The sequence below is a fragment of the Elaeis guineensis genome, chromosome 1, assembly GCF_000442705.2.
Source record: "Elaeis guineensis isolate ETL-2024a chromosome 1, EG11, whole genome shotgun sequence".
Taxonomy (NCBI): Eukaryota; Viridiplantae; Streptophyta; class Magnoliopsida; order Arecales; family Arecaceae; genus Elaeis; species Elaeis guineensis.
The window spans coordinates 178,985,843-179,000,740 of record NC_025993.2 but is presented as its reverse complement, the minus strand read 5'-3'; the positions used below and the strand labels follow the sequence as shown (position 1 = coordinate 179,000,740).

Below are 14,898 nucleotides of genomic sequence, written 5' to 3'. Positions count from 1 at the left end.
AGAAAAAACCTAGAAGAGAGAAACAAGAACTTGACCTGGAGAACTAGGAAATGATGTGAACGGGAAAAACTCTCAGCACCTGGGGACGAAACCTTCTGTTACAGAGGAAAATGATGAATGCAAAAGCAGAAAGTCCAAATGAAGGTGACTTTATATATATAGGACCCCTCAATGGTCCGAATGAAGTTATTCAAATCAAGGCTCCCTCAGATTTCAACATGTGGCTACATCAAAATCGATCATTGATTGGACGGTTCGATAAACCTACCCTCAGATTACACCACCTCACCACTATCCGTGTGAATGACATAGAGCCAATGACATCTGGACACGTGATTGAAATTGACTAGTCAGAATCGAATCGTCTGGATTCACCGGACGTCGAATTATCTTCTCGAAGCGACACCTCTATGATGATCTCATAGTTATCGAAAAGACAAAATGGCTGCAAACCCTTCGTATTTCAAAAAATCATTAATGTCTGCAGTCGAATTGGGGCTCGAAACAATACGTGACAACTCTCTTCGTCCAATGTGTCATACCACATGACAATCCATATGTCAGACTATCTTGAACTTAGGTGGGGGGCAACTATTGGGACAATTCAGCCGACTCCCCGATTCCGACTCTCAATCGATCTCATAAGCACAAACTACCGACTATCAATCGGCTTGCTGACCAACAGTCGACTATCCTCAACCATCAACAAACTTCAACTATGGCAACTCGACTGATCTCAGATCGATGATCATTGGCATATCAGAGTTACCGACCGATGCTCGTTCAGACTTCCACAACTATCGACATACTTTGATTACCGATATATAATCAGCTTATCAGAAACTACCAATGCAGAAAGTGCATAATGGTCAGAACATGATCAGTGGTGGGTATAACTATCCATACCACGATCACATAATGTCGAAACAAGTGGGATCCAAGTGTCTAACCATTACAGATGGTTACCAACTACTCGTCTATAAAAGAAGATAAATGAACAGCATTTGATAAAATTTTTTGAGAGTTGAAACTCTGTCTCTTTGAATATTCATCTGCTGTTCACTACTCTCTACTGATTTAAGTATCGAAGGGTCTTCATCAGATATAATTTCGATCAGTATAAATTTTATTTTATAAATATTTTTTATCGATAATAGGTACAATAAGAGATTGAATGTAACAGGAATAATCAGATCTATTTTTTTTTATTTAAGATCGGCTTCCAACTCCATATCGGCACTCGGATTCAAGATCGATTCCGAACTCTGCATCGGCATCCGATTGCGCATCGGCAACAGAGCTCAACACTGAATCCTTTACAATGGGCTCGGATCAGAAATCCTGCGGCGAACATTCATAAAAGCGAAGTAATATTTGATCCTAAAGCCCCCTGTTGTTGCTTCTCTCTCTTCGAGAGGACAAAGTCATCTCACACCGGACACTCGGAAGCCCGATATAAGTGCTCCTGGAGTCAATATATTGGCAGCATGGTCGCCTAAAGCTAAGCCGTCAGATTCTAAATACGATACACCTTCGGTCAAGTACAATATTTTCTCGGGAACATCCATGGCATGCCTTCACGTGACAGGCAGCCATCGCACTCTTTCCAAATATCATTAACAACCAAGTACGCGGATCTTGCCTTAGAAAACCACGACACATCCTCTTAAAACTAAATCAGATCCAGTGGCAAAGATTTGTAAAAGCCCCTAGTGCTAATCGTGAGTGGACGAAAATTACAGATGATCGAAAATAAAGGCAGCTGTTATGACCAAAACATCTTAATAATGAGACATTTTGGTCAAAAGCATATCTCAATAAGTCATGGAAAAGATTTTATACGGAAGTCTTAAGTATTTTTCATAACCGAACTCATTTCAATATATTCCAACCCATCATTTATCGGAACAACAGTCGCCACCCTCAAATTGCCACATACCAGCAGTTGATCAGTTCCGACCGATCCATCGTCGATGTCTGCCGACCCATCGTTGGTTGTCGACCCTCTTCATTGTCCGCTAATACTCTATCGCTGAAGCAAAGACCATCATGACCGAAGCAACACCTTCATGATCGAACCAATATGATAATGACCGATTGTCTAATGATCGACTGACTACCATAACTGATTACCATGACCGACTGCCACGATCGACTGACATGACTGACTGTTTAATCTACAATTACGATATCATGATCGTGAATAATAACTACATGCCACGATCGTTAGTGGGCATAAACTATCCATTGACTCTATGATTATAGTCCAATAATAAGGGTTAACTATCTTTTAGTGCCATAAAAAGCAAGGCTCTACATGTTCAGTGATTATATCCGAATTATTTATAAAGGAGAGGTAAGGAAATAGCAATACTATGACATATCTGGACTAAAATTCTGTCGAATTCGATACTAAATATCTTGTTCAGTACTTTCCACTGACTTAGACATCGGAGAGTTTCTACCGGATATAATTTCGGCCAATAAATTTATTTTATAGATTATTCTTCATCAGAATCAAGTGCACTCGAAGATTGATTGCAACACATGTCACGATATAAAATATGTACAGCAATAATCATTGATGATTATTATAGCAGAATAATTTTTATATTTATTTACATATATTTGGCTTCATTCATCTATGACATCTACAATCCAAGATTTCTTTATATATATATATATATATATATATATAGGTCCTATGCGTTTTCTATATGCGCTAATGTGGCAATGCATATGATTGGAAGGTCATAAGAAACTATGCGAGGACAGTTTTTTCCTTGAAAGGAGAACAACAGACATATAACAAAATAGCATGATTGATGAAGTTGGAACCATGAGTACCACTTCAATGTCCGGGTTGTGTCCTTTTCTCGGGGCTCCCTGTGGCTGCTTCAAAAGAGAAAGAAAGCCAGTATCCTGACTCTTCTTACAGCTCGATATCTCACGATCATGGAGCAATCGACTTGTCTATTTATTGATGTGTTCATATTCCTAAAAATTCCACATTTGTCAAGATTTCTAAACCGTCTCCATACATTGTTAGGCAGGAATGCGGCATGAGAAAAACGTAGGCGAACGAGGAATGAGCCAAAAATGAGAAGAGAATATCGGAGGACTAGAAGATCACTTGTCCATAAATTTTGAACTTGATCTTATCAAATGGTTGGCTGGTACTTTGGTACACGTTACAACAGAACTGTTGTAACCTTTTGATTTTGATCAATGCCTTGCAGTGCAGCAGCATGAGACTGGATAAGAATGTAGGTAGTCATCAACGGTGGCTGGTCAACCTTCACTTTTGCTATTTTCAGATGCCTTCATAGATCGGTATATGTTGTTCAAGAATTCATCATTGTTCAGCAAACCAATCATCCATCATGTTTTCTCAAATTCTAGTGTCTACTACAAGGATATACCAGGATATATCTCCGTGGGATATATACATACGGTGGCGAAGCCGGACATCAAATATTGGAAGAATAAAATAATAATTTTTTAAGTAAAATATTTTATAAAAAATAATAAAATAAAGATATATATAATCAAAATATTATAAAAATATTAATAAATATTTAATTTTATATATAAATAAAGATAAATAAAAAATATTATATTATGACATCTGCAAAATGATTTTGATTGTATAAAAATCTTAATAATCTCTTTCATATTAAAAATTAAAGAATAAATAAAGGATTAAAGAATAAATAAACAATTATTTTTTAAAAAAAAATTATTATTTTTAATAAAAATTAATATGTAAATTAATTATATGATTTTTTTTCAAATCGGTGGACTCGTAATGTGTGTAAGATCAAAATATTGAAGGACCACTATATATATATATATAGATAATAAGTATTTTAAAATTTTTTGAGAGGACAGTAGCCCCTCTGATTTCTCTTATACATATGTACATGCAATCACGCATGCATGCATGCACACATACTATATATATGCTGCCTTAAAAGATAACTAAATGCAAGTGGAAAGGGACATAAGAAGCATGAGAAAATCCTTGGATAATAAAAACAGGAAGGTTTTCTTTGCGAATGGTATACAAATGAAACTAGTTGTGAATGGAATTGAACTTATGCATGTAAAAATTATCTGTTGGACAGGTACCTTTGCATATGTATAGAAATATTAACAGAGAGATGACAATTTAATTTTTAACAGTGAAAATATGAGATAAATAGTCATCGTAATTTGTATCATATAGTAAGTTGCCACGCCCGTTCATATAAGCGGAGTAATTTTTGCACGTATACGTGTGACATAACAAGGAGAACCTTTATTACTGCCGTTATTTCAAATTAAGCACGTACGCTGCTGAGAGCCACCCATAAAATAGGAAAAGTCCATGCAGGTTCCATGTAGCATTAATTCCAAAAGCCTATAAAAGAGTTCTCCAAAGCTTCCAACCCTGCTGCTACCATGGAGGTCCCCAAAGGCAAGGAGACCCCAATGGAGGATCGGAGCAACGGCACCGGAAAATCAGCCGGTTCTCCGAGAGGAGTCTTCCCTGAGCTGTGTTCTCCATCTCCGGTCCGGCTGACCGTGTGGTGCAAGTCGCTGCTCTTCAATGGTCATGGCTACACAGTGTTCGACGATTCCGATGGTCGAATGGTCTTTCGGGTGGATAACTATGCACATAATTGGAGGCAGGAGACGGTGCTCATGGACCAGGCTGGGAACGTCCTCCTCACCATCCGCCGGTGTCGAAAGGTGAAGAGAAAAATTATCTACATCTTATGGAAATTAAGCATTAATGCAACTCTTTGCTCATAAATTCAATATTATATATCAATTTTTCATGTGCTTCATATAGTTCCTTGGTTGTTCCCTATAATCAAATCCTAGTACCATAAACTATGAAGGCAATGTCAAAGTAGAAAGAAGAATATGAGATGGATGATTGAAACCTAAGTTTTGTCAATCAAAATGAAGACCGACAAGTGTTTGGTTTTCATTGGCAAAAGAAATTCTTGAGAAATTTGATCTAAGTTCTGCTTTTATTCCAGTTATAAAATTTTATATATAAAATCAGAATGAAAATAATGAAGGTCCTACATCCATATGTTGAAATTATCATGCATAATGTAATATCTCGACATTTGATTTATAGAAGTAAGGATACATGGAGAAGAAATAAAATTGCCCATTACCTTGAATTTGTTTAAAATATGTTTTGCAAAATTCATAAGAAGTTAGGGGAATTCTAGAATATTGGTAGAGAGATCGATCAATCAGTTCATATGTAATTGAGAGCCAGCCATATTTAATAATATATGTCAGATTCTAAATGAATTATTATGAGCAGAAAGGTACATAATACAAGTCCAGCATATAGCTATAATGTCACAAATAAAACCTAATATAATCAAATTTTGGAGAATTAGGGTGAGAAATGCTTGATGGATTTTCAAGTCCTATTAATCATAGGATATGCCTCTTTTCTATTAGATTGTCCTTGATGGGGTGGGTCTAGGAAGTATGCCGGGCTCCGTGGCAAATGTCCACTACGTTTCTCCATCACGAATTAATGTTAGGTTGGGTTCCAATTCACATCCACCACCTTTCTCCTTTACTGCTATTACAAAAGGGCCAATTGTGGGGTAGATGTAACTCTATAGTCTAACAAGCCGTTTTTGTTTTCTCTTATGTGATGCATCATTTCTTGAACGTATGGGGCTGAAGATCCTTCGACATTTTAGCTTGAATCATCTTTGCTAATTAAGCGATCCATGGCTATTAGTTGGTCCATGTCAATTGGACCACTAGAAGAGGCCAATCCAAGCACGAAATTAGCAACCCTTTCACAATCATCTATGCTATCATACAACTTGGAAGTCATCCACTTTTGCCTCTTATTCCTATTTTCTCTTTTAATTTGGAAAGACTAACTCTATCTCTGCAGACTTTTCTTGAACTCTGCTTTTGTATCTCTTACTTCGTTTACTAATTGTCTGCAAATTGCAAGGATGTCTGGTCGTTTTCTCTAATTTTTTTTTTTAAATACTATCATCAATACTAATAGTAAGTTGGGTTTATGATGTCCCTCTATTTTGAGGCATTTCTGATGCATGAGGTCACCTAGTGTATACTTTTTGCTCTTACATCTATTGAATACATTTTTATTATATTGCATGCCATTGACTAATACCTTAGTGTAAATGCACAACACATCCAATCAGAATAGAAGCATAAGAAATCATGCAAAACTCTGTCATTGAGGATCGACAAGTGTTTTTAACTACGGGGAAGTCTGACATCTTCACAGATTTTAAACCTCATGGAGAGTTGGGAGGCCTACAAGGGTGATAAAGATGTTGTAGGTATGGTTGGACAAAAGAAGCCCCTATTTAAGGCTACAAAGAACTTGTGCAATCCTAGTTGCACGGTATCAATGGTGTCCACCCATGGAATGGAGCCATTAGGTTACCGAATGAGCTGGTCGCGAGAAAATGAATGGTCCAAGATTTATCAAGCAGAAGCAAATGCACCACTTGTTGCTGAGGTAACAAGAAAAGCATTACACAACTTCCTTTGTCACTGTTCTCCAACAAACGAGTAAAATTACTTATACCTAGCCATATAGCTAGATTGATTTTAAATAGGATGTTACTTGGGCCAACTTAGATGGGTTAGTTTGGCCTGCCATTAACAAGTCATATAAGTAGATGATGACGCTTTGTATTTATGAATAAATTAAGATCATAATTTTAATTTTCTCTCATAAGGTTATATCTTCTTCACAGGTTAGTAGAAAATATGGTGATTCCCCGAAGATATTACTCGATAAAGATGTTCTAACCCTGAGGGTGCAGCCTTGGATGGATCAAGCTATAGCAATGGCTATGGTCATGATCACCAACTCAATGAGATGATGGAGCAGTCCACATGTACAAGGTAGCTTCTCTAGCTTGCTCGTGATTGCCATTAGACAAGAGCCAATAACATGAGCACTCTGAGATATTGAAGCACCTACACATAGTTGAATCTTGAGTAATAGACTAGGCTAGAGGTATGACAAGGACCAGAAACACCCCAAGACTTTAGTTGCACCAGTGGATGTGCGAGTGTTCAATTCTCTCTCTGGTCATCATATATATATATATAGCTGTGGCTGGAATTATAACTCATGTGAACAGCCATCCTATTGTCATCAAGGTTATTAATGAAAGAAAGGCAAACAAGATTATTAATGAAGGCAACGCAATGCAACCTCTTTTTTATTAGTAAGAATGAATTGTGTTATTTCAGTCTTTTGTGATGTTGGGTTCAGAAGTCTGGATGAAACTTAGGAGTGCAAGCTGAAAACAGGGTAGAATTGCTGCACATCCACACTGAATTTTATAGTAGCGGGCAGAAGGCCAACTAATTAACAGAAGTCGCATGCATGAAAACCTTTGAATGCCATGTACAAAAGAACGTAGCCTCTCTCGTTCAGTATGTGGGTGTGTAGAGCCACCGGCCACCGGCCGCCAGTGGGATGCGGTGTGAGACATATCCTCATCGTCAGCAACAAGACATCTAATGGTTTAAGTGACCCAAAGGAGTAAGAAGGGAGCATTGAGAACCCAACTTTAGGTCCTTTCATACAGCTATGAGGCATGGAGAAGCTAATAATTGTGAATACTTGTTCCTATGATGGTAACAGAAAAAATATTCAGAACACAATGGACTTCTGGTGTGGCTGAAAAGTGCCCCAAGGCCTAAAGCATTATGGAGTCACAAACGTTGAGGACAACCTTTTCTTCTCTCCCTTCTTTCTCACCGCTACATTTCCTTCTTTCTTTTTCTCTTTTCCGAGGGAGGAAGACCTGCGTGATGGAATCAACCACGTATACAGACTTGGTAAACGCTGCATAGTTTCAAACCCAAAGAGAGTCTCTTCCATTTGGAGGAGGGGCACTACCTCACAACAAAGTCATCCCTAGCCTGCAGCATAACACGCCATGGGGCACATGGCTATTGGTGCAGTGCAATTGATGGGATTGATGTACTGACATCACATGTGGCATGCGTCAAGTTATTTGACAAGAGGCGGTTCTCTAGTATTTTTTTTTTTTTGGGGGGGGTGTTATTTTAGGGTCCTTTTGATGGAGACCTCATTGCATAATAGTGCCAATATCAAACACCATTTGTACTCCATTAAAATCACTTTTCGGACACCCTAGCTAGTGGACAGATATATACGCACGTCGTTCTGATGTGGCTTCCAACTTCATAGATAATTTATTTCATTGTCTTCTTAGTGAACATGCTGAGGACTTACTTGGTTCAGAATTTTTTTCTCACCAAAATACTTTTTCCGAAAAGCTCTAATAGATCCTGGATCTGGTTTTTATGACTACGCGCAAGGGCCAGCTGAAACCCCATTTCATCCTTTCAGTCGTCGACAAGTCCATGTTGGATAAGCTGGACTTTGACAAGGTCGTGTTGGATATATATAAGCCGGACAGGTGAAGGCGAGGCGTTGGCATTGGCAAAGGTTAAGAAATGATGTGATTGTTGCGGGGAGAGTCTGTTCACCAATCAGCTAATCCGTGTACGTCAACAGGCCTGCATGCTTCTTGAGAAGCCCAACGTCTTTCCCTAGTAAACACTTAAAGTTTGTTATTTTCAAACTTAACATTTGAATATTCTTAGGTTCATAGACAATTTTAGGTTGATCGTTCGATCTTCCCACAAACTGGCATGGCTAGGCTAATTAAGGAACCAATTCATTCATTCTATTCATTTTCGGGTAAGCTTATAAATTCGTGGGTTAGCAGTCAGCATAAAAGAAAAAGGTAAAAAGGAACTACATCCTCACATACCATCCATTTACAGCTGGGCTTTTATATATTTTTGGGTCAGCACAAAGGGAGAGGAAAAAGCAAAAAGGAACTGCATGCATGTATTTGTATACGTTCCATCAAGTTCAACCAATATCAGCAAAAAGAACTACATAGTGAGAGCATATTTACAAAATTTATTCAACCAAACTAAAGAAATTCCCAATTCCTGCCAAAAATTCAGCGTCATGCTAAAATAACCATACCGCACCAAGCTACAAATCTCACCCTTAGTTAATTTCCATGCTCCTGCAGCTAGTTTTTGCATAAATAGAATGTAGTCTCTTCATATGAGAAACGATCCTTGTTCCTTCAGACATTACCAATAATCTCCACAAGAACATGCCCCATCCCTGAAATGATGGAAACAATTAAAATCCCTTACGATAATCTCCCTTGAGACAATTTTGCCGATCACTCTGATGGGCGCTCCAGCTGGAGTACTTATCAACCCAAATAAAAACAGCAAGCTTCCCACTATGGTGAGAAAGAAGCGCCTGTTTTTCACTTTGCTACACATCATGGAGGTCAATATCTACCATAGGAACATACCCAGCTTTGTTCATAGCATGTATCTTTGGAGTGCTCTCATGGTTTCCATCTCCCACAATGAAAGTGTGCACTCTGTCCTTCAACTCCATCCAACTCATGCCAGATTCTTTCACCCTTCTATCTTTCATCAACCTTCTCACCTTGGCAACATCGTCCCACACACCAGCTGAAGCATGCATATTTGCGAGAAGTGCATGGTTGCAAGACTTTCTCTGGCTCAAGAGCAAAGAGCATCTCAGCCGCTTTCCTACCCAATTCTATATTCCCATGAACTCTGGATGCCCCTAGGAGCGCTCCCCACGCTGAAGCATCGGCTTCCAGAGGCAGGCTATCTAAAAGCTCCATTGCCTTTTTTTTTTTTTCAAGTCTTCCAGCATGGCCAAGAAGGTCAACCTTGCGGGCATAATGCCTGTGATTTCCGTGGTCTGGTTAATGCTCAAATCTTTAATCCTCACCTTTGGGGAAGAGAAACAGAGCCTTCTAATCACTCCCACTATGTGAACATCCTGAGATCAGAGCATTCCATGAAATCAAATCCTGCACAGGAATCAAATTAAAAGCTTTCCTCGAATCTCCTAGACAATCACATTTGACATACATATCAACAATCCCAATACCCACCAACATGTCCGAATCAGAGCCAGCCTCAATCAGAGTACCATGTATCTGCCGTCCCAGATATAAAATCCCTGTCCCAGCACAAGTCTTAAAGAATACTCCGCAAAATGAACGAATTGGAACCGTTGGAGTGCTTCGTATCCGAAAAAGAGAAATTTTTTATGCACCACGGGCGACATAGAAAATCCGACATGAAGTGCATTGCCTCATCCGATTGATTTACATAGTTACCATTTTCTAATGTATATTTAATGTTTGCAGATTAATTTTTTCGTTTAAAAATTTTGTATGACAAAAATATCTGTATCTTTTGAAAAAAATTATGGCATCCTATGACGTAATATAGTTCAGAATATCATAATATGATCAAGATATTATAATATGAGAGGGACATTTTTATCCAACCACTTTCCAACACGCATTTAATGCGTGCAGGATGATTTTTTTTTTAAAATTTTAAATAATGAAAATATTTTTATTTTTTAAAAAAATTATGATATTCTGTGTATATTATGGACGCAGGATGTCATAATATAGACATAATATGTCATAATTTTTTCTAAAAGATAAAAATATTTTCGTCATATAAAATTTTTAAACGAAAAAATCGATCTACAGATATTAAATGCGTATTGAAAAGTAATAATTACATAGATCAATCGAACAAGATAGTGCACTCTACATCGGATTTTCTATACCGTCAGTGATGTACAAAAAATTTTATATCCGAAAAAATAAACTCAAAACTTAGTTATCATGCCCACCAAGAACACATCGAGCAACGAAAGCATTCCATGAAACAATATCAGGCCGAGATATCCCTTTAAACCCAACAGCTGCAGCCCCGATATCCCCCAACTTTGGATACACTTCCACCTGTGCATCGGCATGAACTTCTCTCCCATGGCTCAACTCCTTTCAGCCTGTGCAAGCATTCAAAACAAACGAAAATCAAATTTATTTTGTGAAGATCCATGTAGAAACATATTTAGTTCTATATCGATTATTTATTGAAAAAATTTTAAATTTTTATGTAAAATAAAAAAAAATTAAATAATATGTTTCAACTAACTTTTTTGAATGAGATTGTGAGTTGTTATAAATGATATCAAAACTGATCCAACCTACAGTCTATACGAAAAACCTGCGAGAAAAATGAGAGAGCCTACGAGGACCATGCATGCAGCCTGGGGGAGTAGATAGTCCCTCATACCATCATCCCTCACCACGAATCATTGGCAATGGATCAAATACCCATCCTAAATCTGCTGAAGATTAGATAAAATTATATAAAAAAAATTATTAATATATAAATTGATTTTTGTTTGTCTCGAGAAGAAGATTTGTGAAGAATCACATATTGGGCTCAAAGAGGATTTTGTTATTTCCCATGCCCTTCCTAAATCTGTTGAAGATTAGATAAAATCCATCCAATTGAGATCACATCATATCAACTACCTAATGGAGCAGAGCAAACTACCGTACTAATACTAATGCCGCAATTGACGTGGCAATAGTAGAATACTATAGTTCTCCATAGTACAGCTTATTCTTAGAAGGACTGGCCGTAATTTTTTTTTTTTTTTTTTAAGTTGAATCGGATGATCCATACACATTTAGTATAAATATATCCAAGAGAGTAGACCAAAAAAAAAAAAATTTCTTAAAGGTCTGTCTGTATATCCAAACCCAAAATCCCATGAAATTCATGGCTTTAGACTAGTGCAAAAAAAAGGCATAGACTATATTTCCTATACCCGAGGCTTTTTGGAGTGGGCTGATCCGAATCGTATAGGAAAAAAAACTCCTAAGATTCCTGCTCAATATCCCTAAGAACGCCACAATCTTTCGAAGGCCAAGCCAACTAGAAGTTTTGGATGGGGACGCTTAGGCCAGCATTTAGAAGTTCATTAAATAGTTGATAAAATTACTAATAAATGAAACATCACTCAAAAAATAGTAAATAAATGTATTTGGTTAATAAGTGGAAAAAATTATTTAGCTAGATTAAAAATATTTCATGAGAAGGGTGAATAATTTTAACCATCCAAAGCTCTCAATCCCTCTCCCGTTTTTCACTTTTTCCACAGCTGTATCTGACCAACCATGAGAGCATCCACCGAACAGAGGATAAAATTATTCATTGGTTAGGAGGTAAGTACCAGTGATTAACGTTATTCAAGGATTCGATTCCTCTCAAATCCCAACTTGCCTGGGAAGGACTTGTCTTCCAGTCACTATCGTTAGGGCTGTGATTAGAAGACAAATCCTCCATAATTCATTATTGGCATGGTGATGGTGATTGGATGGGCCTTCTGTAATGCATATGACGTTGGAGCCCATCCAATTATGACCGTTGCGCCAATCATCGACAGACATGATTCGAGTCATTACCTTCTCCAGTAATGCACCAAACTCTTTCCTTTTCTCCTGTTTTGCCACATGGCTTTCTTCATGATTACTCATGAGACGATTAATTGTCAGATTTAACCTCCACAACTAGAGGGGAAAAACGAGCCAGGCTAGGCCTAATTGTAGCCAGACTCGTTCTATTCGGGTGAAACTCAAGCTAGCTCATTAGTTTTATTTGTGAACAGCTTGTTTAGAAGAGCTAATAAGAATTTAAGAGCTCTGAAACTTTCATTGACATACTATGAAATAATAATCATGATTATATTTTAATCTTATAATTGTAATAATAATTAAAACAACATGTATATATGAATTATGTATACATCAATATTCCAAGCTAATTGGAGTCAAAGTTGAACAAAGCTTGAAACTCGAGCTAGCTCACGAGCAGCTTGCACCTATACCAGCTTAACTAAACTGAGAATTAAGTAAAATAGTGCATAAATAAATATTTTTTTTCTAAATTTGGAGGAAAAAAAATAAAACAAGCAAGAAATTATGCACATACATGCAAACAAACTCAGATTTGATGACTACGCCAACCAAACATATTACAGAGGACAACAAAGTTCGACTTGACACTTGCTCTTTTCTCACTCAAATTTCCAGAACACAACCCTTTCGCGTGCAAAGAGAGATCCCATTTCTTATTACACTACCACGCAAGATGCGTGCTATCAAGAGCCATAATATTACCATTATAACCATACAAAACCTACCCTCTCTCTCTCTCTCTCATTTTTGTGTCTTCCCCTCATGAGAGCGAGGGTAGGTCCAGATAATGAACTCCCATGGAGAGCTCACACCTCAAACGGAGGAAAAGAAGTACTCTCCCCTTCCACCCCCACCACCTCTCCTCCTCCTCCTCCTCCTCCTCTTCTCTCGTATTTCCTCCTAAACCGGTTCCACTCCTTCCCTCCACCACCTGATCACCATCGTACGGTCAGTTAAATGAGATCATATAAATTTGAAACATAAAAGTAAATGACCAAACTAAATAGGAGCAAAAGAACGAGCAGCAGGCCAGAAGAGCTCTTCTAGATCTTTCTTAAAGAAGAAACCGGGGCGTGATGCCCTCGCCCAGAAACGCGTTTCCAGATGATCCGGCCACACCTACAAGCAAGTAGAGCAGAAGGAAGGGAGGAGGAAAAAAAAAAAAAAACGTTTCCCGTTGCGTTTCGCAAATGCTCGAGCGACCAAAATGCCCTCGAGCTCCCTCGCAATCCCCGGGAGCTTTCATAGTGCTACCAAGAAGTAGGAAATACGTTATTCTGCTACTTAAAATGTCCAAAGCTCTTACCGGCAAAGGGGGAGGCCGGAGGAGTAAATCCCGCCGGGGATGACGGCGGAGTCCAGCTCGCCGGCGACGGGCGCCCTCCCGGCCTCTTTATCATGATGGCCCTCGTAACCCTCGGCTCCTCCTCCTCGCCGCACGATCTCCCTTCGCCGGCCGCCGCCTCATCTGTCACCACTACAACCACGAGTCAGATCTGAGGATCTCGATCCCCGATCTATCTCAAAACAACGTTGAAAAAAGGAAAAGGAAAGGAAAAAAAAAAAAAAAAAAAAAAGTTCGCCGGACCTCGAGCGGAGGGCGGGCGGAGAGAGAGGGAGGAGGGCTTCCGGAGGCGGCCAAGACCGGCGTCTGGTTGGGGGCCGGCAACGGTGTCGTCCCAGAGCTTGTCGAGAAGGCTCATGGCGTTGGATACAGAAAAGCCAACGAGAAGGGTTTCAGAGATCTTCGGAGAACCGAAAGGGAAGAAGGAGGTGGTTCTTGGAAAGGTATTTATAGAGGGATGGGGGGAGCAGATCTGCACCGGATCGGAGAAGTCTGGCCGTTGGATGGGATCTGAATGAGTGACGTGGAAGATACGCAGTACATCGGAAAGGATTGAAATGGGCCGCTTGATCACAAGCTAAGATGGCGCCACGTGTTCATGTCCGGACGTATTTGGATTGCGTCACGTGGAGGGGCCCGGTCGCTTTTAAATCGGTAGCGGTAAAATTTGGAGTTTTCTAAATCTTACCGGGGTTGAAGGTTCTTAGGGTGCAAATAGATTGGCATGGATTGGATTGAATCATTAGTGATTCTAATTCAATACAAATTTTTTGATCAAATTTAAATATTAAATTTTAATTTAATTTAATAAAAAATTAAATCAAATCGAATCAAATTAAATTAAAATTAAGATTAAATTTTTTAACCCAATAAATTATTCGAATTGGATTGTATCCATATATAATCTGATTTTAATCCATAAAATATGGGTTCGGTATGAGTCCGAATTCAGATCAAATCAGATTTAGATTATAAATAACAAAATCAATAAATAACAAATCTATAAGTAACTTTATTTGCATTATTATTGTTGGTGCAGAATTTCACTGATGCCGGAGAAGCTGGAGTCAAAGAGATCACGGCCGCCGTCGGGACCTGCAAGGAAAGTCTAAACCGAAGTTGGGGATA

General features: G+C 38.5%; 2 protein-coding genes across 3 annotated transcripts; one reads left to right on the top strand and one right to left on the bottom strand.

Annotated features, from left to right (window-relative positions):
• The first annotated feature begins 4,436 nt into the window (after window positions 1-4,436).
• LOC105040043 (protein LURP-one-related 8-like) lies at window positions 4,437-7,221 on the top strand. The gene is made up of 3 exons (XM_010916421.3): window positions 4,437-4,734; window positions 6,290-6,526; window positions 6,768-7,221. Exons 1-3 carry the CDS (start codon window positions 4,444-4,446, stop codon window positions 6,894-6,896), a joined length of 657 nt encoding a protein of 218 aa, XP_010914723.1. The 5' UTR covers window positions 4,437-4,443; the 3' UTR covers window positions 6,897-7,221.
• Window positions 7,222-12,936: 5,715 nt separating this feature from the next.
• On the bottom strand, window positions 12,937-14,210 carry LOC105039857 (dormancy-associated protein homolog 3). Of its 2 annotated transcripts, none has more exons than XM_010916168.4 (3): window positions 14,014-14,210; window positions 13,732-13,902; window positions 12,937-13,356 (listed from the first exon to the last, which is right to left on the bottom strand). In XM_010916168.4, exons 1-3 carry the CDS (start codon window positions 14,126-14,128, stop codon window positions 13,232-13,234), a joined length of 411 nt encoding a protein of 136 aa, XP_010914470.1. In that variant the 5' UTR covers window positions 14,129-14,210; the 3' UTR covers window positions 12,937-13,231. The 2 variants fall into 2 exon arrangements, with proteins under 2 accessions (XP_010914470.1, XP_010914472.1); XM_010916170.4 differs by having other exon boundaries at window positions 13,732-13,893; window positions 14,014-14,208.
• Between the last annotated feature and the right edge of the window lie 688 nt (window positions 14,211-14,898).

Bases quoted from the DNA above. Each gene is read 5' to 3' on its own strand.
- LOC105040043 (XM_010916421.3), top strand. From the start codon at position 4,444: ATGGAGGTCCCCAAAGGCAAGGAGACCCCAATGGAGGATCGGAGCAAC. The intron at 4,735-6,289 runs GTGAAGAGAAAA...ACATCTTCACAG, and splicing joins CCATCCGCCGGTGTCGAAAG to ATTTTAAACCTCATGGAGAG. The intron at 6,527-6,767 runs GTAACAAGAAAA...TCTTCTTCACAG, and splicing joins ATGCACCACTTGTTGCTGAG to GTTAGTAGAAAATATGGTGA.
- LOC105039857 (XM_010916168.4), bottom strand. From the start codon at position 14,128: ATGAGCCTTCTCGACAAGCTCTGGGACGACACCGTTGCCGGCCCCCAA. The intron at 13,903-14,013 runs GTCCGGCGAACT...TCGTGGTTGTAG, and splicing joins CCGCCCGCCCTCCGCTCGAG to TGGTGACAGATGAGGCGGCG. The intron at 13,357-13,731 runs GTAAGAGCTTTG...GATGGTGATCAG, and splicing joins TCCGGCCTCCCCCTTTGCCG to GTGGTGGAGGGAAGGAGTGG.